Genomic DNA, 27,408 nt, shown 5'->3' with positions numbered 1-27,408 from the left:
CCGCACCCCCTTATACCTAGTAATTTAATTAAAACGAAGCACAAAATGGCGAATTCCCGTTTCGCTACCAGTTTGCGGCCCAGTTCGCGGCCCGGGAAGCGCTTCTACCGTGAAAAATATATATTTTTTTATTTTCCCCACGGGACCCTTTAATAACCCCAACAACATTCCTAGGGGGTCAAGAGGGGTATACCTTGCCCCCTTTCATTAAATTCCCCCTTCGTTTTTCACCTCTTCTTCTCACTCGATCCTACCGAGAGATAAGATGGCGGCCGCTCCGGACTGTTTAGAATGTTGACAGACACCGGGGAGCCAATCAGCTTCGCATCGCAAAGTTCCGTTTCGCGAAAAGTAAGCGGACCGGAGCGCAGCCCGGAGCGCTGTTACAGATATATATCTTGTTTTGACCGTTAATTTCTCAAAATCCACTGGAGCACATATATTAAGACCTAGCAAAGGCACATCGGGCTAACAGTCCCTACAATTTTGCCAAGTTTCGTGCAAATCCATTCAGCCGTTCGAGCTAAAAGTGAGGCCAAAGGCCCTATGGAAATTAACATGGGAAAAACGCGTTTTGGGACCCCCCTTTTTTCTCGGCCCCCCCTTGACGAAACCCCCCCAAATTCTCAGGGGCTGCTCAGAAACAAAATGTGCCATTTTCCTGAAAATGTCAGCCAATTCCGTCCACAAACGCCAAAGTTATTAGACATAGAATTTTCAAAAATCCCATAGGGAAAAAATCCTAACTATATATACCTACTGGCGACAGCCAGTAGGTAATATATATATATATATATATATCCAAAACACAGTTCACCAGCCATCGCTCCTCGTTGTTGCGGGTGCGTCCTCTGCACGCGGTGAAATAACCGGCCACAAAATGAAAAGAAAAGAAAAGAAGATTGTCATAAAAATATTATGAACAATGATTAATACAAAATGCAACGTTTAGCACACAGCAAGCATGAAATTAAAATGTTGAAAGACTATATGCTAACCGTAATATGCATTGAGAATATATCAAGAAAATATATTTAAAAGATGATGTGACATGATTGATTTATATGTAGACTTATACACCATTCTAAGATGGCCGAAGAAAATACGTCCCTTTTTGCTTTTTATGATTTGCACGGACACTTTCTAGGTCAATGAAATGAATGCACCTTTTTTTATTTAAACACTGTTGAGTAAAGTTCAAATTGACACTGACGAAGGCGGCAACGCTGAAACGCGTCTATCAATTTTTGCTGTAAACGGCTAAAATAAATGTTATCTTTCGCTTCAAAAATTCCATATGGCTCAGGAGTGCCCTCTTTTGAAACGTTTCCTCTGTGATTGAGAGACGAGAGTTGTGGAATATATATATATATATAAGTTTCCATAGAAAAAGTATTTTTGGACTTGCGTATAACTTTCGCGCCATTTGATGGATCTTCATGAAATTTTCCAAAAAAGGTGTCCTACTCTATCTAGTTGTGCATGGAAGGATTTGGGGTGATCTGTGAAGTGGGGGCAAAGAAAAAGTGTGTTTCCCTGTTAATTCCCATGGAGATTTTAGACATGACTACACCTCGAACTGCTGAACGAAATTACACCAAATTTGGCAGAAATCTAACTCTTTGTCCAGTAAGGGCCCATTTGTGTGATTTAGTGTAAATCCATTCAGTAGTTTTTGAGATAATAAAGGAAAAAGAAATGTGTATATCTAGAGGCGTGAATCCTTCATGAATCCTGTGGGACCCTCCTCGAATTAACGTCCCACCAGCACTGGTGTGATTGACTGGCTGCAACCTGAGTAGCATTGATGAGTTGTAGCTGCCATTTTAGACATCGGGAAATGGTCCTTGGTGCCTAGATTAAACATGAAATGTAGTGGAAGGGACAGGGTAGAGGTACCCTGACTCCCTTGGAGCAATTTGGGGGTCTGAGAGGGATTTCTGAAGGGCAGAAAATGCCCAGAACCATTTCTTTCCACGAGGGGAAATGCACAAATTCATCATGATGCTCAGCATTCCCCTGTGTAACTTCACGATGGATTCACTAATTCTGCTGAAAAAAAACACAATATACAATCAAACACTTACTCAGACACTCACGCTCCCACTCACATACCCATTCATACATTCGCACACCCACCTACAGACCCACTCACACTCAGGCACCCATTCACAAATCCACTTAGTCACTCCCACACTCTTTCACAGACCCACTCAGACCCTCACACATCCACTCACACACACACTCACACACGTACTCATCTACTGACAGACAAACTCAAACTCATGCACCCACTCACAGACCTATTCAAACACTCAAGTACCACTCACACAACCACTCTTACACCCATAAAACCAATCACACACCTACTCACATACCCACAAAACTACACACTCACACACCCACTCACAGACACATACAGCCACTCACACACCCAACCACATACCCACAAACCCACTCACACACCCACTCACAGACCCATATGGCTACTCACACACCAACTCACAAACCTATACAACCACTCACACACCCACTCTCAAAGGTTACAGTTAGGAAATAAAATAAAAACATCTTTGAAATTCACTAAAGAAACCAAAGGTTACAGGGAAGTTATAGTTATTTATTTATTTTTTAAACTTATAAAGCGCGCAAATGCCCAGAGTCGTCGAGGCGCTACAGACGTGACAGAGAGAGAGTTAGGAAATAACATTAAAATACCTTTGAAATTCACTGAAAAAACAAAGTCTACAGGGTTGTTATAGTTACATTCAGATTTCACATGCACAAAACGATACATATTCAGCAGTAACAGCTACCTGACTCAACTATACCTCATACACCGCAATGCACTGCTTATGACCTCACATATTACATCACTCACGACATGGTTAATGACATCACTGATGACATCACTGATTAAATCATCCAGTGAGTGTAAGTGTTTCGTAAAAATTTCTGAAATATAAAGGTGTATGCTAAGCTGCAGCATAAGTCAAACTACTATGCTTTCTGTTCTACCAATGAGTGTTAATATTTCTAACATATGTCATCTGAGTGGCTGCAAGACTGTCTCATTCTGTGTGTGAGTGGCTGTCTGAGTAAGTGTGAGTCGCACAAGGTAGGCTTATTAGCAGCAAGCATAGTGGAAGACAGCAGCAGCAGGCCTATCTTAGCAGATATGGCTCTGTGTTTTTCTCTCCACTACAGCGCTGCTCAGCAAATGTGGTTGCTGATCCACTTAGGGTAAAAAAAAAGCAATCTAGCTGATCTAAAGAATTAATTATTTCCTTGTGCTTCTGAGCTGTGCTGTTTGCAACCTGTGAAGTAACTGCGTGATTTTTTTAGGTTACTTTATATGCTGAAAACAGGAAGAAAAGCTCGTCTGCATTGCTGTAGCGCAGAGAATGGCATCTCAATATGGCCCTTTAAATCCCCATTGTTTCTGTGCTTGTATTCTCAATCTCTTGTGTGTGTGGGACACAGCTGGAGTGCACATGCATTTGAAATGTTCATGTGAATAATAATTACACGTGTAAATACTTTCTTAAAAATGTGTATTTTTGTATTTCAGAATCATGAGCAGTGTAAAAAATAACATTGGACGAGGACTAAATATTGCACTTTTAAATGGTGAGTATGAAGTTTAATGTTTGAAAATGTCTACTCTTTCTAGCTTCCTGTAATTATGTTAATCCACCCCGCTGGAAACAGCAAATTGTGAACCTTCTTTGGTGCTTATCTAAAATGTTTGCACGCCAGAGGGGCTGATTCGCAATCTTAAACTTACACTTTTGTGTAAGTTTACTATTTTCTTTAAGTACTCACAAACTATGAATGTAATGTTGCTAATGGTAATTTCATGACTGTGGAGATTGCACAGCCAAGGTGGATACACCACACATAAAAGGTTAGAATAAACAAATATTATTTATAAATGATATAAAAAATAGGACATGCCTAATTAGTATGTGTCTCTGCAGTCGTAAAATTACTATTAAATTGCAGCTCTGTGAATACCATTGAAGAGTCAAACAGGGAGGCTCTTGACAGTATTAATTTTTGAAACAACAGATTTCTAAGAATGTTTTCGGTTTGTATACAATGAAATAATGCATCACATCACAAATTCATCAGTGTTAAAGCAATAATTTTAGAGGAACATGTGTGTTAAGTGTAAGCCTAGGAAAGGACTATATATGGGTGCTTTTGTAACCTTGCCTTTTTATTAAAAAGTATCATTCTTAAAATTCCAATAAAACCTCAATATTAATTTTAGAACTACCAATTTAAACAATATCAAACGTTATATGTGAATTGTCAAACTTTCACCGACAATTCTGGGGCAGTTCAAAGCAGTTGTAACGTTGTACTGTAATAATGACCCTTGGTTCTTACAGGCAAATGGAGGGCAGTTAAGAGTATGGATGTATTTTTGTGTAACCAGTTGGTAATTAATACTCCAGGCCCAGATTACTAAGAATTTACACCAGCATTATGGGATGCAAAATAGTGCAAGCTATGTACTATTCAGCGCAAAATATGCGTGCAATGGAAAGGTGCGATTTTCACAGCACAAAACTCACTTTGCCCAAAGGGGTGTTCATGGGTCAGATCAGTGCAAGCAACCACAGATTTTGACACAAAGCTTGATCTACTGAGATGACTAGACCGACTTTTTAATTGACAACTAAAAAGCAGACGCAAAGAAGAGGAAATATGTTTACAGCTCAAAATAATTGCATAGAGCATGTGTGATGCAGTGCAAAGCATTCATCCAATCCGTGAGATGCTTCAGGGTTTGTCTCTGCATAGGAATTTGTACTAGAAGGGTATGCTTCCTGGTGAAATCCTATACTAGACAGCACCCCCTCTCCTGCGCATCAAGGTGCAAGACTGTGCATCAACGAAAGACAGCCTTCCTTGAGTGCCACCACAGAGGATGATAACAGTAGCAGGCCAAACTTTATAGCTATGCGATTGTGCTCTGTTTTCCCCATTGCACAACTCTGCGGAGTAAATTTGGATGCTCTGCTGTACTGCATGAAAAATCATCCCAAATGCATAAATCGCTATTTGCGATTGCATTTAAGGAATCTCAAAGGGCAGGATTCTGAGAATCTGGCCCTTTGCGAGCGCAATTTTTGCATTTGGGATTCATCATCCCCAATGCAAAAATCGGTAAATGGGATTTCGCTAAATTGCGAGGAATCGCATTTAAGGAATCTCTATTTGAGAATCCTTAAATGCAATTCATTAACCATTTATAAATTGCGATTTCTCAATTTCAGGCCGCTATTTACCGCAAAGTCAAACCTCGTGGTAAATAGCGAAAACTTAGAAAAAAGCTATTAAATGCATTTCTCTAAGTTGCATGTTGCACATGCACATGTCCTTTGGACATGTGTGTGCGCAACACCAATGTAGATTACATTTCAGGGGTGCTACAGGGTGTCGTTTGGACACCCCTAGCACCCTTGAAATCGCATCCTTATTTGCGATTAGCAAATTGCTAATCGCAAATAAGGAATAACTCCCCATTCATTCCTATGGGCCTTTAGGCCCATAGGAATGAATAGGCCCATAGGAATGAATGGGGAGCTATTCCTTATTTGCAATTAGCAATTTGCTAATCGCAAATAAGGAATGTGTAGGAATCACATTTTTTTTGCGATTCCTACATGAATCCCGTTTTACGAGTCTGTAATAGCGATTCCTTATGAATCGCTATTAAAGACTCGCAAAACGGGTCTTTGATGAATCTGGCAGTTAGTTCCGTATTCTTCCCTGTTAATGCATCCCGTACTGGATGCGCTCTCCAGACTGCATTGAGCAGTAGTGGTGAAAGAAACCTGAGGGGGCCCCCATACCAAGTACATGGAGTGCCCCCCCCCTCCCCCACGGCTCACTCAGGAGCTCTAAGTCCTGGGCACTGTGCTGAGGGGGGCCCCTGGAGCCCGCCCCCGCACTGCAGGGACCTTTGTTACGCCACTGTGGGAAGAGGTTGTGACCTTTTACATATCATGTTTTGTACCCTCAGCTGTCAGAATCTTCAAAGAAATGCTGTGTTGACCTTTTGATATTGACAAACACAGTAACCGATCAGAATGCAATAGTCTGAAATAGCATGCTTATGCACTTTACCATTATAAACATCATGTCAAAATTAACCATTTTTCAGGATCATAAGAAATAGTAAATAGATGTTATATAATTTTTTTTCTATCATATACATTTCATGATTTGCTGAGACTGCTCTTTACAGACTTTCTTTAAGTTAATTTGTTCAGTGCACTTGGGATTGTCTGCATTCAGAGCTTTACATATTGCTTTTTCATTGTTGACGCCCGAGATTAATTTAGATCATTTTTTTTGTTCCAGGGTTTTGCTTTGCTGTGTTTTTAATGTATTTTTTTTGTCTTCCTTGTGCTTTTTCTTTCCGTGCCACTGTCTTTTCACCCTTTCCAAGCAATTAAATGCACTGTGTGGTGCAGATATGGAAAACATAAACATTATCTAACTATACCACAAACAGTGAGGCTAGCACCCAAAATCAAAGTAAGAGGTACATCTCGAAAGCAAAATCCTAATCCTGCTCTTTCTCAAAATGCCAACATTCAAGAATAGTTCACTGCTAAACAATCATTCCCTTGAAACGGAGCTAAGGTCTATTATGCATTATCCAACCAGGTCAAACATTCTCCTTCATTCTCCGTCTCGAATGGGAAACAGCCTTTACAACGAAGGTGAGTCACTCATGGCTAGGCAATGAAGGTTATACCTGAAATGTATCTTTACACCATTAGCATTTACATCGCATGATTTTGCAAAGTATAGGATCCGCTTCTATAAAACGCTCATATGCGTGTGTGAGTGCATGTGCGCGTTTTATAGAAGTGGATCCTATTTATCTTACTGTGCAGTGCAACTAACTACTGTCTACATTGGCCTGTTGCTGTGTAATAAATGCTGTTGCAGCACAGTCGCGTGTTTTGCATTTCTTGTGTGTTTTCAGTCAGTGTCAGATTTCTTGAATGCTATTTGTTTTTGAAGCAGCAGCAAAAACAACCAGTTTCAATAATACACGTTTAAAAAAGTCAGCTGGCGACAGTGCCTTTGCAAAGCGCGAGGCTGGAAGAGCCCGCCCCTAGGGCCCAGCCTCCCGGCTCCTCGCCACGCCCCCTTCAACTCTTGGCGGCCGGGTTAGCCCAATGGGCGACCGGCCGCGTTATCCTTCCGGGTCAGCAGTGACGTAGGTCCGGTTCAGGAGGGGGCTGAGACGAGGCCTATTTAGCCCTGGGAATCCTGGGCTCGGTCTCTTTCTCTCCTGCACCCGACTGACCCCTGGACTGCGCCTCGTGATTCAAACTGTCGAGCTGTGGCGCGGTTGGCCGGGAATTTTGGCGGGACCCTTGCAGCTGGGCGGTTTGCCTGGATCGACGCGGCGGAGTCCCGGACCTACATTGGAGTCGGGCAGTCGACGCAGATTCGGTCGAAGGAGCAGCGTTTGCCAGATTTACTTTTATTGTCGTGATCCGGGTCGAAAGTTAACCGTGCAGTGGCAGACTCAGTTTGCGAGCGGCGGGATCGGAAGGAGAGGTATTGGGTGTCCTGAGGGGCCTTGAGCAGCCGTGGGAGGCGGGAGGGGCAGGGTAATAGGCCTTTGTTGCCAGGGTGCCTCCTGCCGCCCGCGGCTGCCAGGGGTTGTCCTGCGGTTCTGAGCTTGCATCGGGGCACCAGCACTTTAGCTCACGACTCGTTGCTCGGGGGTTGGGCGCTTTAGCTCACGACTCAGAGCTTGGGAGGTTGAAATAGGAGGGAACGTTACAGGCAGTGCGAGGGCTGAGGGCAGGTTCCCTCTCATTGAGCGCTGCGTGATTTCACCTCCAGCTTCAGCAGTATCAATATCGAGTGAGCCTTATTATCTAGTGAGCCTCATTGTGATAAACCGGCTTTTGGCATTACCTGCTGGCCATAGAGTGGATTAGGATTTGCATAGAGATTGCATGTTCAAAAGCATAGCGCGTGGTGGCTATTAAGGGAATTGCTTGAAATCTGTGCATAATCTTTTAACTAAGGACAGCAAGTGTACCCAGTACCAAGGCAGAGGGAGCTGATAGTGTGCATTAGGCTACAGGATGCCAGCAAGGGGGCGCAGCCACAAGAGGAAGGACAAGGACCCCGAGATTGTGCAGTTGCTCAAATTGGCATTAGCAAAACTTAGCAGAGAGGAAAAGGAGAGCAAGGATGATCAGGGGGGCAGCCCCCCGAGTCTGACGAGTATCAGGCCCCAGAGACAAGGTTAGGGGACCGCCCTCGTAGAAATGGTGTCCCTCCCAAAGCTGCTTTCCCATCTCTGGTTAAGAGGCCTAGGACGCAGTCACGGAAAGGAATGGGCAATAGTGGGGCAAATAGGAACAGGAAAGGGGGGCGCGGGGGGCAGTCCGTAGTGCCTGAGGCCCGTCTACCCTCAGTGGTTCCCCCTCAGTCAGAACCAGTGGTCCCAGGCCCAAGCGTGCCGGTGCCCTCATTACCTGCGTTGACCCTCCAGCCAGTTCCTTCTGCACCTACTGTCCCTAGCATAACTGCGGTGCCTGTAGTGCCCCCTCAGTGATTAACCCTGCCAGTTCTTACCGCACCACAACCAGAACCAGGGAATGATGTGGGGGCTATATTATCGGAGATTAGGGGAGCCTTGAAGGCTTTAGTGCCTGCGCCCAATACCCCTGCAATACCGGAAGCAGTCCCAGCCATAGTGACTCTCACACGAGTGGGGAAGGGGGGAGTTTTGCCTGCGCAGGGGGCACCACCAGCTGCAGTAGCCCCTCCCGCTCCTTCGCAACCTGAGGCACCAGCAGGAGGATCCCAGAACCCCACAGCTAGTATCCTGGCCTCAGTCGCTAGACTCTTGGCACAGCTAGCGGCATCGTCAGGGGGGAATCAGCCCAGTGGTGGGGCAGTGGCACCATGGGCACCGCAATCAGAGACTGAGAGCGCGCTTAGTCAAATTAGAAAGCAGGTAGCGCTGCTGGAAAAAATTCAGGACAAAATGTCAAGCACCGCCAGTCAGGCAGTGGGGCAAACGGTCCCCGCCTCAGCAGAGGCATCAGTGACCGCAGCAGGTAAGGCGGTAGGGACCTTAAACAAGGACTTAGAGGAAGGATCTAAAGCGGGGGGTTTATGATACACTGTTATCTAAACCTGGAAAACTGGCAACGCATGGCGCTCTTGACACAAAAGAAAAGATTTGGAATGGAGAGGTTGTGGATATTTTCTCGCTGATCAGGTCAAAGAGGAGAGAGGTTGAATTTATGGAGAAGGAAGGGAAAGAAGGTTCTTTCAGAGATAGGAGACCAAGGGTCAAGAGTCTATTACTAATTGATTGTTTGGTTTCCATGTTTTTACAACTGTAATGCTAGAGAAGAAACCAGAATTGGCAATACCTTTGGTATATTACGCAAATATGATTCTGAGGGCCCACACATCACATGGGGGCACTGCATGGTTAGACTATGACAGGGACTTCAGATGGGAAAAAGTGGAGGACCCGGGCATTGGGTGGGATCAAACAGAGGTGAATGTGTGGCTGGAAAACGTTAATAACAAGACACACCACACGAAGCAGCCCTTTCAGACCTCCCAAGGAGGACCAGGGGAGAAGAGGGGGACTTGCAGAGCATTTAACAAAACACCTGGCCTACAGGTCAATGTAAATTCAAACACGCCTGTGCATACTGTGGTCATTCCTCCCACCCCGAGTTCAAGTGCAACAAAAAATCAAAAGAGAAGGGCAGGGAGAACAAATCTCGTCAGCCATAGGTTGCCCACGCCAGTAGATGTTGGGAGACTGATTTTTTGGCTGAATCAGCACCCAGACAGGACAGCAGCCACGACTTTATATCAGGGGTTTTCTAGGGGTTTTCGCATCCCAGCACTAGGCGTACCCCCTGTGGATCCCTGCAATAACTTGCTATCGGCACGCATGCATCCCACTGTAGTGTCTCAGAAGGTTGAGAAGGAGCGGGCACTGGGTCGGGTGGCTGGCCCTTTCCCTGCTCCCCCATTGCCGGGTTATGTGTGTTCACCTCTGGGGGTGGTTCCTAAGAAGGAGCCAGGTCAGTTCAGGATGATCCACAACTTGTGAGAGCCGAAGGAGGCATCAGTGAATGACGCCATTGACCTGGCTTTGTGCTCTGTGACTTACTCCTCCTTTGACATGGCATTGCAGAAACTGCGTGACCTTGTGGCAAAGACAAACATCGAATCAGCCTTTCGCCTCTTGCCGGTGCACCCAGAAGATTATCTTTTACTGGGCTTCCAGTTGAATCACCAGTTCTACTATGACATGTGCATGCCTATGGGTTGTGCAGTTTCATGCAGATACTTTGAGACGTTTAGCTCTATGCTGCAGTGGTTGTTTACACTCAGGACAGGTTGCAGAGAAGTGGTACATTACTTGGATGACTTTATGGTCATGGACCCAGCAGCATCAGCAGCACAGGCATTGGCGCAACTGGTAGCAATGTTTAATGAATTTTTAATTAGCTTTGGCGCCGGGAAAGACTGTAGGCCCTGACACATGCATGTCCTTTTTGGGAATTGAGATTGACACAGTAGCTGGATAATGTAGATTGCCATTAGACCAAGTGCAGGCCTTTTTCCCAAGCAGTTGACCTGGCATTGTCTGGGGCTAAATTTACACTACACCAATTACAGGTGTTGGTGGGCCAGCTGAACTTCACCCTTCATATCATCCTGATGGGGCTCCCCTTCTCAAGGTCTATAGCTAGGGCAATGGTTGGATTAGCTCAGAAGCATCACCATGTGCGCCTACGGGCGGAGGTGAGGGAGGATTTAAGAGTGTGGCGCAGTTTCTTGACCGATTACAATGGTGAGGTGGTTTGGCCCGCGCCAACGGTGTCCAGTGCTGAACTTGGCTTGCTCACTGGCTCAGCAGATAGAATTGGCTTTGGAGCTATTCTAGGGTCCCAATGGTGCAGGGCCGATTGGCCGGCTGAGTGGCATGAGAGTGGTTTGACTAGAAACATAGCCTTCTTGGAGTTATTCCCAATCATAGTGGCAGTGACTGTGTGGGCGGAAAGCTTTGAGAACAAGTCAGTGATATTTTGGTCAGATACCATGGCAGTAGTGGAGGCGATTAATAGGCAAGGAGCAACTTTTAAACATGTTCTGTGATTATTGAAACATTTGGTGTTGGCCTGCTTGAGGCTGAACCTGCTGTTCAAAGCGGCACATATACAAGGTGTAGAGAATCGAGCTGCTGATGCTTTGTCTCGTTCCAAATAGCAGGATTTCTGGAGGTACCACCCACAGGCGGCAAAGCAGATGACAGTGTTCCCAACATCACTGTGGAGGATTGGAGCCCCACTAACGCGGGGCTGGCAGGTGCCTCACTGAGTGATCACTGAGTGATCGCACTAGGAGATCTTACCAGCAGCATTTCATGTCTTACAGGATATTTGTACAGCAGGCGGGAATAGTGGGCCTATTTTCTGCCAATGCAATATGCAGTTTCTTACAGAGGTTGAGGGATCAGGGTAGTCCAGCCTACTATGCTAGGGCACATGTGAAGGCAGTAGGTTTCTTTGCTAAATTGGCGGGCGAGCACGACCCGGGTGCATCATTTGTGGTTAAGAAAGCCTTGTCTGGATGGGCCAGGTTGGAAGGTGCCAAAAGGGATTGCAGGAGGCCTTTAGATGTTAGGAATCTGGGTGACATTTTGGGGTCACTACCTATGGTTTGCTGCTCATCATTTGAGAGCACATTATTTGGGGCTGTGTTTTCTCTAGCCTTTTATGGGGCCTTTCAATTGGGGGAATTGGTTGGGACCTCCAGAGCCGTTCAGTTGGGGGGCCTGCAATTTTGCGACACTAAGCTGGTACCGGGGAGATTAGTAGTGACCCTTAGGAAATCTAAAACTGACCAGATGGGAAAGGGTGCAACAATCCATCTTCGTCCTGCTCCCGGGATAACAATCTGCCCAGTAGCTCTGATGCGGTCATAATTGGCCATTCGCCCCACAGGGATGGGGCAGGCCCTGTTCATACATGAGCAGCGGGAATGCGTGTCGCAGTTTCAATTCAGGCCAGTCTTTGGGATGGCAATGGCTAAACTGGGATTGAATTCAGCTGGCTATTCATCACACTCTTTTAGAATAGGGGCCCAATCGTAGCAAGTGGCGCTGGCTTGCCAGCTGAAACAGTGGAAAGGGTGGGGCGTTGGTCATCAGAATGTTTCAAGCGCTACATACGGCCAGAGTTACTGTGAAGAGATGCTCACAATTTGGACATGACTGCTCCTGACTTTTGCATTTCTTTCCTGTTCATTAGTATGCCTGCGAAGGTGGTATGGGTGTTGGGGCACTCATTTGTACGGTGCACCACGGTGCGTTTGCAGCAATAGTGAGTGAAAAAACCACCAGGCTTCATAAGGGGTGGAGTTACTATGGCGGGGTGTCTGGGCCGGTGAATACGACAGCTTCGGCAGCTCGTGGAGGAGATTAGAGCGCACGAGGGACAGAAGATTCCGGATTTAATCATTCTTTACTTGGGTGGCAACGACATGGTGGATCGGGGACGCCTAGCGGTCAAGGAAGCCCTCTTGACAGAGTTTGCATGGCTGGGACGGGCCTTTCCACAGGCACGGATAGCTTGCTCTTGCATGATCCCACGCCAGACATGGGGTACTGGAGTACATTCGCGAGCCTTGAATGTTTCAGTCAGGCAGCTCAATAGGGAGTTGGCCAAGTTGTGTTCAGTGAAGGGCCGCTTGTGTCATATTCCGCACCGGATGATCACGGGAGATGTGATGTTCCATCAGGATGGCGTGCATTTATCGGACATTGGCACAGACATTTGAATCAGAGGAATATGGTCTTTCATGCAGAACTTGTTCTGTGGTGGGGAGGGTGAAGGACCTATGGGCCCTGCACCCTAGTGTCGGAAAAGAAACCACAGAACATTGACATTGATTTACAGGGTTAACGGGAGTCCTCCATACGTACTCCCTACCAGCACTGAGGGGAGAGACAGTAAGCTCTCCGCAGGAAGAATGGGGCCACCGGCTGGGGAGGCAAGGGCGCCAGGTCCCAAATTAGGGCAGGGGGCAGCGGCCCCTTGGTATTCCCTATTAGCCTCCTGGGCAGCCTGGTGGTAGAGGGGTGGGCCCCGAATATGGCGGACAAGGACCAGAGGGCTGGGGCCCACCACTCAAAGACGTAGGTGGGTTGCGCCTTGCGTGGGTTCTCATATTTGGAGATGCGAACCTGAGGGGCCCTTAGTGCTGGGGGAAAAGTTATTATTCATATTTGATGTTTATGATATTTTGAATGTCGATATTAAAAATGTGATATTAATTTCATCAATATATGATATGTAATGTTTTTGTCATGTTTATGAATGTTAAAATTAAGCATGGCCATTTTACACCCACTTCCTGGTAGTACAAAATTTGATTGTGGGTTGTATCACTTGACTAGGCGGGTGGGGTGGGGGAGCATCCTGGGGGGTTCGGGCCCTATGCACACATTCTCTGGTTCTTTAAACTGAAAAGATGGGTGGTGTCTCCTCACAACACAGTACTGGTTCAGGAAGAGGGGAGAGATATGGCCTAGGAGCAGTGGCAGCCGGCATGACTCGCTGATGGTGATACGGGGTGCGCAAGGTTGAACAATGTAAAACAAAAAATTGTTACACACTTACCTTGCTACCGGGTCCAATGTCTCTGCTCCTTGCTCCTGCTCTCCTCGTGGGATAAAAAAGCCAGGAAGTACAGACAGGCTCCACTGACCAATCACAACACTGCATTGCAGAGTTGTGATTGGTTTTGAGTGCCTTGGTTCGACACTCAACCAGGGAATGGGGGCCTGGGCTTGTTCTCCACGCAGGCTGTAATGCAGTCTGCATGGAGAATCGGGAAAGTGCACATTATTGGTTTGGGCAGCCCAAGAGTGCCGACCAAACAGTCATTGCATACTTAGGAGTGAGCAAACCACCCCTCCGCCCACCCACCTGCCTGGAAAGGAAACATAAAATGATAACAACTTAATGTTATTATCATTTTATATTCCCTTTCCTTTCCACTGCTTGAAAGCAGGGGCCACCACTGCCTAGGAGCACAATGTTAGCACTTGCTATTGAACTCACCAGATCAGACCCAAATCTTTTAAACTTACCAAAACACAGAGAGTGATTCCCTTGTTTAGCAAACATGATCAGCAAGGCCCAACAGTTACCATGATATTGTTAGCCGGACGAGTAGACGGCTGGTTTCCACCACTGCCCCCATATACATTGCTGGCTGCTTAGGCACAATTGTTCATGTTTCACGCATTCATAGGACATCTGTTTTCTGTTCCATGGTTGATGTGCCATATTAGTATGATTGGTAACACTTGTTATCTCAAGATAATTTGAACTTCTTTCAAGACAATGTATATTTCACAGTATTTTAATTTATTGTACTTTAATTCAAATTGAATGTGATGATCTGAAGTACTAGTGAGGTACTGGTGTCATTCCATTTCATAAGCATTATGAGTTACTTCATTATGTATTGGGACATGTTATATGATGGTGGCTACCTTCAAGGACAGACGGGGATATATTTCATTATCAGTCTGTCTTCACTGTTCAGCTTTCATTATTTGTATACGCTCAGACCATCGCACTCTAAGCCTCACAAACTCTGGCATTTCTTTGTGCTGATATACATATAAGGATTATACATATGTCTTTACCAATGAAAATGTCATTGTACAGGCAGACGTGGTAAAAGAATATGCGTGGTAAATGTTTTCATTGTTATGGCATGCGTGCATAAGATGCATGTCTTACAATGATGACGTAATAAATGCATGTGTTGTTTTGGCATCCGTTATTTTCTTATACAACCATCTCAAATAATGTCTTTAAATACCTTTTACACAAACATGATCAATAGAATCATATTAGAGCACTGTAAGAAAAATCAACATCCTTGTGTATATTTCCCGGCTCACAGTTGTTTTGCCTTTTCATTTCCAATTTTGCACCATATTATTGAACTGTCTTGCTATTAGATATTTGCTTGCTTTGTTAAGTTTTAAGGATCGAGTTTAATAAAGAAAGAAACACTAATTACAATCAACAATGTGATGAATCAATAGTCTAATGCATACAGTGAGATATCTAGTAACATTATGATAAAGTTCTTATCTAACGAAATCGTGAAAAGAAAGGTAAATCGAGAAATTGAGAATATTTGCATAAAAATATTAGAAATTACTAATGAGACGAATTAATTTAACTATCAAGAAAGCGCCAATGCAGAGTAAATTGAATGGTAAAATATGGTGAATGAAAGAAAGTACAATTAGCAATGAAGTAAACAAGTAATTCAAGGAGTTTTATATACTTCTTCAAGGAAAATTGTTTCTGATGTCCAGAGAATTTACCTTTTAATATGGTGCGGCTACTCACCTGTGAGGTCTCAAGGAGCTGGATACACCACACCATCATGCTTGAAAAGATATATGGACAGTAAGAATACAATCATTCCAATCTTCAGAAAGGCTGCCTAAGAATACATTTGTAAAACTGAAAGCTATATGTGTATGGAAACTATGGGCCCCATTAGGATGGCGGGCGGATCGCCCCTGCCGGCCTAGCGGGGGCGATCCGCCCGCCATCCGTGCCAGAATGACCCCCTGCCATATTATTATGGCTGGGGGGTCCACGGCGGACGGAAGACCATCCGCCACTTTTCCGCCCGGTCGCCTTGCGACCGGGCGGAAAAGGGTTCTGTATGGTGGCGGTGTCTATCTGACACCGCCAGCCATATTAGAATGGGCATTTTCGATGCCTTTCCGTGGCGGCATTACCATGGCGGGTTAACTGCCATGAACAGGCGGGTGGAAAGAGACATCCTAATCCCTATGGTGATGCCTGGTAGGCACTGCCACCATTCTAGGGAATACGAGGCCCTCCACTGCACTGGTGGGCTTAAGAAGCCTGTCGGATGTGTGGCGGTCGGTCTTCCTGACCGCCCAAAAAACCACAATATGATGGTGGGCGGGAAACTTGCTCAGGATGGTGGTGAGACTGCCACCGACGGGCTATCGATGGCGGTCTCACCATCATCCTAATCAGGTCCTTAGTCTGTAAATCAGATTCCCATTGTAACTCCACTATTGTTTTTTTGTCTAATAGCTCGGGAGGAAATGAGAATACTGTAAATACGGGATGCTGTGGGAAGGGCTGAAAGCTCTGGTTGTAGATTGGAAGTAGTTGAGGGAGTAGTAGAAGTAATAGTGGGACTTGAATATAGAGAAGTGTAAGAATTAGAAATGTCCTGAATCAAAGAAATACATTTATTTTCATACGAGGAAGGGCACTTAAATATGATTGAGCTTTAGAGAAGGAAATACAGGATTTGTCTTGAAATGACTTGTGGGTCCATAATACACCTTTATCTCTTCAGGTTTTTCAATAGTCGGTCTGTTCTTAATGTTAATTAGTTCATTATACCAAATTGAGGATTAAAGAATATGATCAATATTAGAGGAAAAATAAATATTTATTGGGAGCAATAGTCTGCACGCATTTTAAGAACAGGAAGAGACATGGCAGTAGGTTGTGGAGTAAACAACAACAATTCTGAAAAAGAAAATGGATGAATAAAAAGCAATTATAAGTCCATCCATATGGGGAGTCACTTGAGTATTGATCATTTTAAAAATCACCAAAAAGCGTCTGCAATATTTTGTATAGCCTCCCTTCTGACCTGTGCACCCTGTGGCCTCTGCATTCGCTTCAGTCTGTAAACCATACCAGACCCACACCTTTATCGGTGCTATGGTGTAATCATTGGGCCAAGAAAGGATGTTCGAGCCTCAAAGCTCTGCTCCATGACATAAAGTCTAGCCAAATATTAAAGCTGTTCTCCTTCCCTACTACCTGCTCTAACTAGGCAACTTTGATAGCTGCCTTTGCCCAATCTTCCACCTTTGGGGGCAGGGTTTCCCTCCATTTTATGCAGATTTCTCTCAGGGCTACCAGGATAAGGTTGAGCAACAGTCCTTTGTGTGAATGATTCAGCCTGTTACTGATTGTACCATCTTATCCAAATAAAACAAGCGCCTTATTCAAGGTAATTTTCTGACCACAAATCCCAATAGAGGCATTTTTGATTTCACCCCAGTAATCTTTCAACTTTGGACATCAAAGAATATATGTAGATCATTATTATTAGATTTTATAAAGCGCGTAGTCACCCGTAAGTATCCCAGTGCTAAGATCCAAACATCTGAGGGTAACCGGGGGGGGGGGGGGCGAAGGGGAAAGGCAGATCAGGTGAAAAGGTGCGTTTTCAGCCGCTTCCTGAATCGGAGATAGTCTGGTTCCGTCCTAAGGTCACGGGGGAGGGAATTCCAAAGGCGGGCTGTGTTAACAGAAAAGCGCCGTCCGCCCGTGCGCACCTTCTTCGCTCTGGGGATGGTGATAAGGTATTCCTGATCAGATCGGAGTGATCTTGAGGCTTTGTAGGGCCTGATGAATTTTCTTAAAATGGGAGGGCCTTTATCCTGTAGGAGTCTGTGAGACAGACAGAGAGCTTTGAACTTCACTTGCTCTCTCACTGGAAGCCAGTGGAGGAGTTTCAGGGCTGGTTTGGCCGAAGATCTGGCCGGGGTATTGGTAAGGATCCGAGCCGCGGCGTTCTGGATCCTTTGTAATTTGTTAAGGGTTGCCTCAGGAGCGCCTAGGTAGATGGTGTTGCTGTAACCCAGCCTTGATAAGATAAGGCCTTGGATTAACAGTTTCTGGGAGGCAGGAGGAAGTAGGGGCAAAATCTTCCTGATCGATTTGAGGAGCCTAAAACAAGTCCCCGCGATTTTTTTGGCTTGCGTCTTGAAAGACAGGTCTTTTTCAAGCCAAATTCCCAGGCTCTTGATCTCAGACGTAGGAGCAGGTGGTTCACCCAAGCAGGGGGGCCAGATGTTCTGAGACTATTGACTTTTATAAAGTTACACTGTGGACACTTGGGGGGAGGAGTAGGAACAAACTTTGCTATCTTAGCCGGTGTCCAATATAGGCGATTAATGGTAAAGAAGTGGTTCTTTTTCAGGTTGACTGGTTTTACAAATGTACATAGGAATCTCAGGGAATGTTTCCACATTGCCTCTATATCACACTCAAGGGGGGCCCCATTCCAACCTGAATGTTGTTGTAAACACTCCTTCTCGTCCGCCTCCAAGAGCTTCTCATACCACTTAGAAATTTCCTTTTTCTTAAGGTTGACATCTTGGAGAAATAGCTCCAACTGTCAGTCACCACAGGTTTCTTTGTTTTCAGACGTAAACCATGAAACTAGTTGAATATATTTAAACCTAGAGAAATCATTCCCAATCTTTGCTCTTAGGGCTTCCCAAGGATGGACTCCCCTGATGATATCAAGTCTGACCATTTTATGATGCCTGCCATTCTGATTTGTGTGCTCAAGCTCCGTCCATCACTACCCCCTTTTCTACCGCTTTATTTGCCATAAGTTGGCAGGGTATGCTCAGACGTGAGTCCCTTGCTCACTTTGTCACTGGATTCAGGAAAGCCGGGCTGAAGACGGCTGAAGTGCCAGAAACTGATCCTCAGAAGCTTGTTTCCGGTCCAGGGAAGGCATGGCTTGGCAGTTCGGGCTGGACTGTTCCCAAGAGGCACAGGGTCAGACTGATATGCATATGGCCATGTCTGAACTGGGGTGGCAGAGTGGGCTAAAGAATGGTGATGGATTAAACCCAGATCTGTTGACTGGGTGTGAGTGTTTGATTGGTTCAGATGCTCCGTCCATCACCACCCCCTTTTGTACCACAAGCTATCTTTCAGGCATAACAGAGTCCCTAGAGATTCCCAGATTGGGACAAGGTCTGGTAAATAACCTACCCCCACCTTCTCCTAGCCTTATACCATAGATGGAGGGCAAATTTCAATATTTTTAAGCATACTTTTTTGAAGTACATAGGGGCACCAAATTTGTACAGAAAGCCATCTCCACCTTCCTGCCTCACCATTTCACCCAAAAGGCTCCCACAGGTTGAATCATCGGCCTTCCCAAGCAGCATCCGGATGTTTTTAAATTGGAACGCTGCACAGTACCAATTAATATCTGGGAGGGCCAAGCCTCCTTTAATAAGTCTTCGCCTAAGTTTCTTCCAGGCCAACCCTGCACCCTTATAGGCCCAAATGAAGCGTACGATCTTTCCCTGGATTTTACTGATGCCTCACTTTAGAAAGCCGAGGGGGATAGCATTGAACAAAGAGGTTAGTTTGGGGAGGATAACCATTTTAATTAGGTTAACCCTTCCGTAGGTAGTTAGGGGGAGGTTTTTCCACCTTGCTAATAATCAATCTATTCTTTTGCAACCCTATTTAGATTGATCTGTGGGATCTTCTCTATGTCTTTAACAATTATAATGCCCAAATATTTATAATCTTGACTAACTTTCCCCTCCTAGTCCTGAATGTTCCAGCACATCGCCTTGGTTTTAGATGTATTAACTAAATATCCCGTTAGGGATCTAAACTCTTCTAATAGATGTTCAGCCCTTGGTATTGCCATGGCTGGATCAGCAGTATATAACAGCAACTCGTCTGCGTATAGGGCGACCATGCTGCTGTAATGGTGAGATTTAAAAGGAGTTATTAAGGTGTCTGATCTTATCGCCTGAGCTAATGGCTCTATATATAGGTCAAACACCAGGGGTGAAATGGGTCAGCCCTGTCTCGTTCCTCTCAATATGTTTAAACTAGATGTTAAAACCCCATTTAACAATATCCTGGCTGAGGCACCCTTGTAGCATTTTTCTAAAGTTTGGATAAAGATAAATCCAAAGCCCATTAATTCTCAACACTTATCACAGATACCCCCAACACATTCTATCAAGCGTCTTGGCCGCATCGAGAGCCACCCCGGCCAAGGGTTTGGTTCATTGAGATGCAAGATCTATACTGCCTATGAGTTGCTGGATCTGTTCTTGAATATATCTCTTGGGGATTAAACCTTTCTGGTCTAAGTGGATCAGTTGTGGTGCGATCTTAGCCAGTCTCCGTGCCAAAATGCTCATGAAAATCTTATAGTCTGCATTCAGCAGGGAGATAGGTCTATAAGAATTGGCTCTTCAGGGATCTGTCGTGGGTTTCAAAATAAGCACGATTGTTGCCTCTTTCCAGGACCTAGGGACTTATCAGGACTAAATCCTCTATTAGGAATTAGTACACCTCTTTGGAAGCGCATCCGTGCCTGCTGCTTTATTGCTCTTGCTTTTCCCGAGACTCAATTGAATCTCGTCCCCAGTGATTGGAGCATCAAGCAGTTCCTGCCTATATGATGCTAAAATAGGTAGGGATTTTTCCCGTAACCAGATTTGAAGGGCTTCATGGTTCGGGAAGACCTCTACCTTATAGAGCTCAGAAAATAGAGTAAGTAGGCAGGTTTGCATATCCTCTGATTTATTAGATGTATCTCCATTTTTCTTTATAATTAGTTCATTAATATGATTCCTAGCCCAAACTACTCTGGCCTTCCAAGCCATGAGCACACCTGATTTTTCTCTGTACTCGAAGTTCTGCATTGATTTTGCAAGCCATTGTGCTTTGCACTTCTGATCTAACTTGATCCTGTAATCCTGACGGGCCTCGTCAAGTTGCTTCTGCACCTGTAGCTTTGCCTCAGAAGTCCCCGGATTCAACCGGAGATCTGCCTCTAATTGGCCCACTTCATCTTCCATCTTTTTTAAAACTTGGGATTCCTCTCTATTCTTGGTGCTATGCAGAGTGCCCCTCAAAAATGCCTTAAAAGCATCCCATACAAAGTCAAGAGACGTAGACCCAATATTTGCTATAAAATAATCAAGGCATTCATGTTTCATCTCTTCAACTACCCCTGGAAAAGTCTACATTGGTCTTTTAGGTGTCCATCTAGGTCTCGATGTATGCCTGCTTCCTACTAGGGAGAAGGCAACTGCAGAGTGGTCTGATATATTACTTGGATATATATTGATTGATGTGAGTGGCCATGTTTCCTGCTATGGAAAGTGAATCCATGAATATTGCCCTTCTTAGCCCTCCATACATCTAAAAGTTCCAGATTGTGTATCATATTATTTAGAGCCTGACCGACCCAAGGCGCCCCTACAAACCTACGCTGATTTGATCTTTCTAGTAAAGTGTCAAGCAAAACATTGAAGTTTCACCCTATTATTATAGGAACAGTTGCTTCCATCAAATTCTATTGTAGTTTGCATAGGTATGTAGGGTCATCTATGTTTGGGCCATAGAAGGATGCGCATGCTAACTCTTTTCCTCCAAAATCTAGTATAGATATAATCCACCTCCCAGTTTGATCTGTTTTAAAAGGTTTTATTGCACAGCCTGCCCCTTGTTTAATTAAAATAGCAACCCTTTGCAATGGACAGTCCTCTGATGTGCAGAAATATTTTATCCAAGGATACCGCGTGAAGGTAATACAGCTTTCTGAGACATCCAGGTGAGTCTCCTGGATAAGACATATTTGGGCTGAGCTCTGCTCCAAATATTTCATTACTACCCTCTGTCTACGCAAACACATTAAGCCATTGAGATTCCACAAGATTTAAATCCCTAGCTCCCATTGAAAAAAAAAACATCCATTCAGGAGTCATGCTAACCATGGCTATAGCTAATGTAAAGGTCATGGTGCTGGCTTTCTGACGGGTTAGAGGATTATTTTGGGGGGGTTTTCTCCCACTGCTCCCCACCTCGTGCTCTCCCCTCTACCCTCCCAATCCCTGTTTCCCTATCGACCACCCGCCCCTCTGGGGAACCCTCCCTACTATACTAGGCCTAAAGCCCAATGGACCTCAGTCCCTCGGGCAGAATTAACTTATTCTATTTCACATTTTCCTTCTCCTGGGCTATCCTACCTCCCTAAGTAACCCTCACTCCCCCTCCTTGCTCCTACACACCCGCTCTCGTCTTAATTTCTGTTATCAGTTCATCAACCTCCTCAACTGAGCAATGGACATACATATGGTTGTTCCACATTATACAGAGTAAAGCTGGGAACTTTAATTGCGCCCTGGCTCCCAGCTTATTCAGCTCCTCCATCCGCTTGCCCATTTCCCATTGTTTCTGAGCAGTAGTGTGGCACATGTCTGATCTAACGGAAAATGAAAATGAAAATGATCCTGACGACAGTGAGCCTACCTTAAGTGCTATCGATAAGGTTGCCTCTTTTACAGTGTATGTAAGAACGTTTATCAAAATTTTCCTCCGCTTCTGTTTTGTGGGATTTCTGCTGTATGGATCCCGATGGACCTGCTGTATCTTCGTAGATAGATCTATATTTGGGGAATTTATGAGAACTATGGGCCAGATGTAGGTAAATCCCATTTACCGATTTTGAAATACCTAATTTTACCGAATCGGTATTTCAAAATCGGTAAATGGGATGTAGGTACCAACATCTGGATTTTTTACCGATACCTTGAAATTCAATATTTACCGATTCGGTAAATACCGAATCGGTATTTGCTATTGAATCCTATGGGCCTTGAAGCCCATAGGATTCAATTCAAATACCGATTCGGTATTTACCGAATCGGTAAATACCGAATTTGTCAAGGGTGCAGGGGGTGTCACTTTGACACCCTCTAGCACCCCCAAAACGGGCATGTGTGCAATGTGGCACACAGACATGCCCTAAGGGCACGTCTGTCTGTCACATGGCACATGTGTACATGCACAGATGTGCATGTACACAGGAATCGGTATTTTACCATGGATTTGTATTCCATGGTAAAATACCGATTCTGAAAGCCATGTACCAATGGAAAATTGGCTACCCACATTGCATTTTCGGTAATTTTACCGATTCGGTAAATATTACCGAATCGGTAAATTTACCGATTCGGTAATAATAACGATTCGGTAAAATTACCGATTATGTGCCCCTACATCTCCATAGCCCTTTACCGATCGGAAACGGCTGAAAATCGGTATTTTCGGCCGATTCCGATCGGTAAAGGGCTACCTACATCTGGCCCTTGGTCTTTTAGTAGTGAGGTTACGAAGGCCCTAATGTCAGAATCTTCGCGAGCTTTTGGAACGTTGATCAATCTCAAATTGTTCTTTCTAGAAGGATTCTCTATGCGCTGTAAATCATCCCTCATTTCTTTATTTTGCCTTGTTAATCTATTCATTTCTATCTTCTGGATTTTCTGCTCCAGAGTATCAGTTCTTAAAGATACTTCTTCTAATTTCTGAGCTAGCACTGTGCAGGAGGTCTGAATCGCCACTTGATTGTTTTTGGAGACTGCAAACCTATTCCCCATCTCTTCCTTAAGAGCTAGAAGATTATCCAACAGGGAGTCAGGATTTGTCTTAGGAGTATGCTGCGGGTCGCTGCGTTCTGAATTGGTGCTGGTTGATCATCTTGATTCTCCCCTTCTTGTGATTCCAGCACAATAAATCGATTTGAGGTAGGAATTGCTGGGTGCAAAAAAACTTTGAAGCCACTAGGATCTTCAGTAGTTATCCCAGGCAGCTGTGGAGGCACTTGGGAGGGAGGGAGGGTTTGGGAAGTTGCTCCCGATGTGTCCCGGAGCTCTCTTGTCTCCAACCTACTTTTAACAGAGCTAGAGATGACTTCCTTAGTGGGAACTGAGGCTGCGGCTGGTGTAGCGAGGACTTTGTAGTAGGATTTTAAGGAGGGTGTAATCTTCACTCTTGGTGCTGGGCCTTTTTTCCTCTGCCTCTACACCTGGGCCTCTTGGCTCCAACAGAGAACTCTGCTCTTTCCCCTTCTCCTCAGCGCCCCTTCTCTTTTTTTGACCCTCAGGCGACCTAGGTCTACTACAACTACTTGTGCTATTTAAATGGTTGCTTCAGAGAGAGAGAGAAATTGTGTGGCCCATGTGTGGAGTGTATATCTGCACACCTTCCCTACCAATGGGTCAAATCTTGTCTGCTGGCCCTTACTCCTCTCGATAGAATGTTGGCCTCTTCCCCCTCCTGACTCCCCCACTCTCAAAGAGCTTCTGAGACGCTCCTTGTCAACCACGGGGGGCGCATACTGCCAAATATAGCCAGGAGGGGCCGGGGGGAATCGCCAAACCCACAGCACTGACTGCTCTGACTCCCTCCTGGACTGTCTTACCGCCTTCACTTTCTGCCGAGTGGCTTCTGGCCTCAATGCTTGTCACCCTGCCTCCTACCTTGGGGGCTTTTCCCCCGTCTTGTGATTCCAGGCGTATCCCTGCACCTTCGATCCACAATCTCTGGTGCTGACTCTGCGAGCCCGGATCTGTAAGTGCACAGTGCGGCAGGGAAGCCACTCCCAAGCCGCGCCCTCCCAAGTAGAGGCTTGGGGCGCACTGGATTCCTCCCGCAACTCTTAAGCCATCAGCCGGCCAGCTATTTTACCAACAAAAATAACGTTTTACGGGGGGGGGGGGGTCAGGGGGGAAAAACGGAGCAGTGAGCGGGAAATTAAAAGAGGGAGGCCCTTAGGGAGTCCAGGAGTCCCATTGCCAGACCAGAGGGACTGTCGACCTACAGCCGTTTAGCTGATGGCCACTATTTTCCACGGAGTCCACCAAGAGTAAATTTCAAGTATTGATTACTTTGATAAAGAACCGAATGCTTAAAAAAAAAGCATTATGGTGTGCTCGAAAATTAGAGAAATTTATAATTCCTGTAACTTTAGGACGCCATAAGCTACTGAGAGACATACATGGATTTTTATTGTTCTATAAAAAGATATTAGAAGAGTAAATATATTTTTTAAATCGAAGTTGGTATATTGATGGGGATTACATAAAAAAAGAAAAGAATAATTGGAACCAACATCATTTTGATAGAGTGTAACCCACCCCACCAGGAAAGAAACAATGGATTCCATTGGGAAATGGAAGTAGTTAAAGAAGCAAGAAGGTTAAAGAGTTAAGGGTGATTGTGGTTTTAATAGAATCAATAAACCAAATACCCAAATATTACATTTTTACCAGATTGCAGAGACATTTTGTTGATAAAAAGTCACGTTTAAAACACCATATATTTAGAGGAAGCATCTCACGCTTATCCAAATTTAGTTTATTGCCTGAAGATAAAGTGAAAGCAGAGACTGTGTCTAGAAGGTTGCATGGAGGAACCAGGAGAAGACATACATAAAAGAATCTTGTCACAATAAACTGAGAATTTAATCTCTTTATCTCAGTATTTGTAACATTATCAATCAATCAATCAATCAGTGCATTTTAAGCCCAGCTACTCACCCATGAGGGTCTCAAGGCACTGGGGGGGGTAAGTTGCAGGTCTGACTGGGCGCTGTGGTTCAGTCGAAGATCCAGGTCTTGAGATACTTCCTGAATTGTCTCAGTGATGGGGAGAGCCTCAGGTTAAGAGGCATGACGTTCCAGGATTTGTTTTGAGGTAGAATAACGATCTTCCTCTGTTCCTGGGCTTGCGTATCGCGTTCCGGTGGTGAGGGCCAGTTGGGCAGAGCGGATGTGTCTGGTGGGTGCATGGAATGAGAGGGGGTAGTTCAGGTATGCTGGTCTGGCATCGCGGAGGGCTTTTTAGGCGTGTGTGAGGAGCTTGAAGGTGACTCTTTTGTTGACTGGGAGCCAGTGGAGTTCTTGTAGATGTTTGGAGATGTGGCCGTGGTGGGGGAGGTTTAGGACCAGTCTGGGTACGGCGTTCTGCATGTTCTGAAGTTTTTTGAGGAGTTTCTGGGTGGTGCCTGCATAGAGTGCATGGCCGTAGTCGAGTCTGCTGCTGATGAGTGCGTGGTTGACCATCTTCCTGGCATCAGTGGGGATCCATCTGAAGGTTAGTCGAAGCAGGCAAAAAGTGTGGAAGCATGATGAGGCAACAGTATTGATCTGGTGAGTGTGTAATTACATAATTGCACAATCATGGAGAACTATGCAAGACCATAAATGTGAAGGTTTTTTCCTCTATTGCAGCTCCACAAATCTTCTGTTAATATTTTAAGATGTGCCACTTTGGTTTGGAGAAGTTTAATGTCTTGGGCAGTGTCCAGTATGTCACTGATCAGTTGTTTCTATGTCCTCAATCAACTCTTTTCTCCATTAAAGACCATTTGTCATCCAGCAGCTGAAGTTTCTTATTGAATCCTCCATGTAAGGGTTTAAAGCTTAAATCTCCTCCAGAATGAGCTCAATGGAGACAAAGGTGATAGTTTTAACATTTGAGGGAGGATCTTTTTTTTGGTCTTTTATTAGTTGGAGAGGAGTTATTGTAGCAATTTTAGAGACAATTTTAGTGGAGGATGGGGATGTGAAGGACAAACAGGATGGCATTTTCTCATGAGTTTGGGATTTCTAAAGTTATCCCAGCTGTTGACCCCTTACCCACAAACTCACTGCGTATAGACCATGGTACACCTAATAAACCTATGCTAGAGTTCCGCTGCATCGACCTCAATACACGGTCGATGATCAAACACCAGGTAGACATCTTTCTTTTACTGACCTATGAAAAACCAGACATTCTTCTTTTGACAGAAACTTGGTTTACTCTTGACTCATTACCAGACATACTCGCATCTCTCCCCTCTGACTATTATATTCTCTCAGCCAACCGTCCACCCGGGAAAACAGGGGGGGGAGTATCTGCTAATATTCTTAAAACCCACCATTTCCGAGAACTTTCACCCCTGTCTCTCCCGGATACGGAGAATATTGTCATTAAGTTAGATACTGATAGTGGGGCGTTATTATTAGTTTTACTATATCGTCCTCCTCAGTTTATGACCACTTTTCCTTCACTTTTAGCAGAACAACTGGCCTCCTGTGTTATTAATTATTCTAAAATTATCCTAATTGGGGACTTGAACTACTGGTTTGATAATGTGGCATTAGACTCCCAAGCAGCAGAACTCAAGGACTTACTATCGGATATGAATCTGAAACAGCACATACACTCTTCTACTCATCAGAAGGGCCATAGTTTGGATCAAATTTGGTCATATAATTTGTCTCTACCTCCGCCCTCCATACGTCCTTGCAGTTGGTCGGACCACTTTTTCATATATTTTTCATTTAAAATCAATGGGACTTTTAAATCTAGGCCACAGGCGGGCAGAGAAATTCGAAAATGGAAGTCCCTGGACTTACCTGCATTCCTAAACACTCTGGCCATTACCCTTCCCCCTCAATGTGAGGATATAGAATCCAGTGAAAAGGCACTTTCACAATGCTGTGCCAAGCTGCAGATTTCCACGCTCCCCTGGTAAGCTTCCCCAGATCACGAGGGAGGGATGCCCACAAATGGTTCACTCCAGAACTGAAGAAATTAAAACTCGAGATTAGACAAAAAGAAAGGAAATGGAGAGCTAACTATTCATCACAGGATAAAGAGA

At 44.9% G+C, this 27,408-nt stretch overlaps 1 protein-coding gene across 1 annotated transcript in view; it reads left to right on the top strand.

Annotated features, from left to right (window-relative positions):
• FAM3D (FAM3 metabolism regulating signaling molecule D) overlaps window positions 1–27,408 on the top strand; it is a 393,825-nt gene that overhangs the window by 274,831 nt on the left and 91,586 nt on the right. The window contains exon 6 of the mRNA XM_086939065.1: window positions 3,572–3,630. Coding sequence (XP_086795191.1) covers window positions 3,572–3,630 — 59 coding nt within the window. The remainder of the gene's footprint in view (window positions 1–3,571; window positions 3,631–27,408) is intronic.

The sequence above is a fragment of the Lissotriton vulgaris genome, chromosome 9, assembly GCF_964263255.1.
Source record: "Lissotriton vulgaris chromosome 9, aLisVul1.2, whole genome shotgun sequence".
NCBI classification, from domain to species: Eukaryota; Metazoa; Chordata; class Amphibia; order Caudata; family Salamandridae; genus Lissotriton; species Lissotriton vulgaris.
The sequence above is the reverse complement of the archived record's forward strand: the minus strand, read 5'-3'. Positions and strand labels throughout refer to the sequence as shown.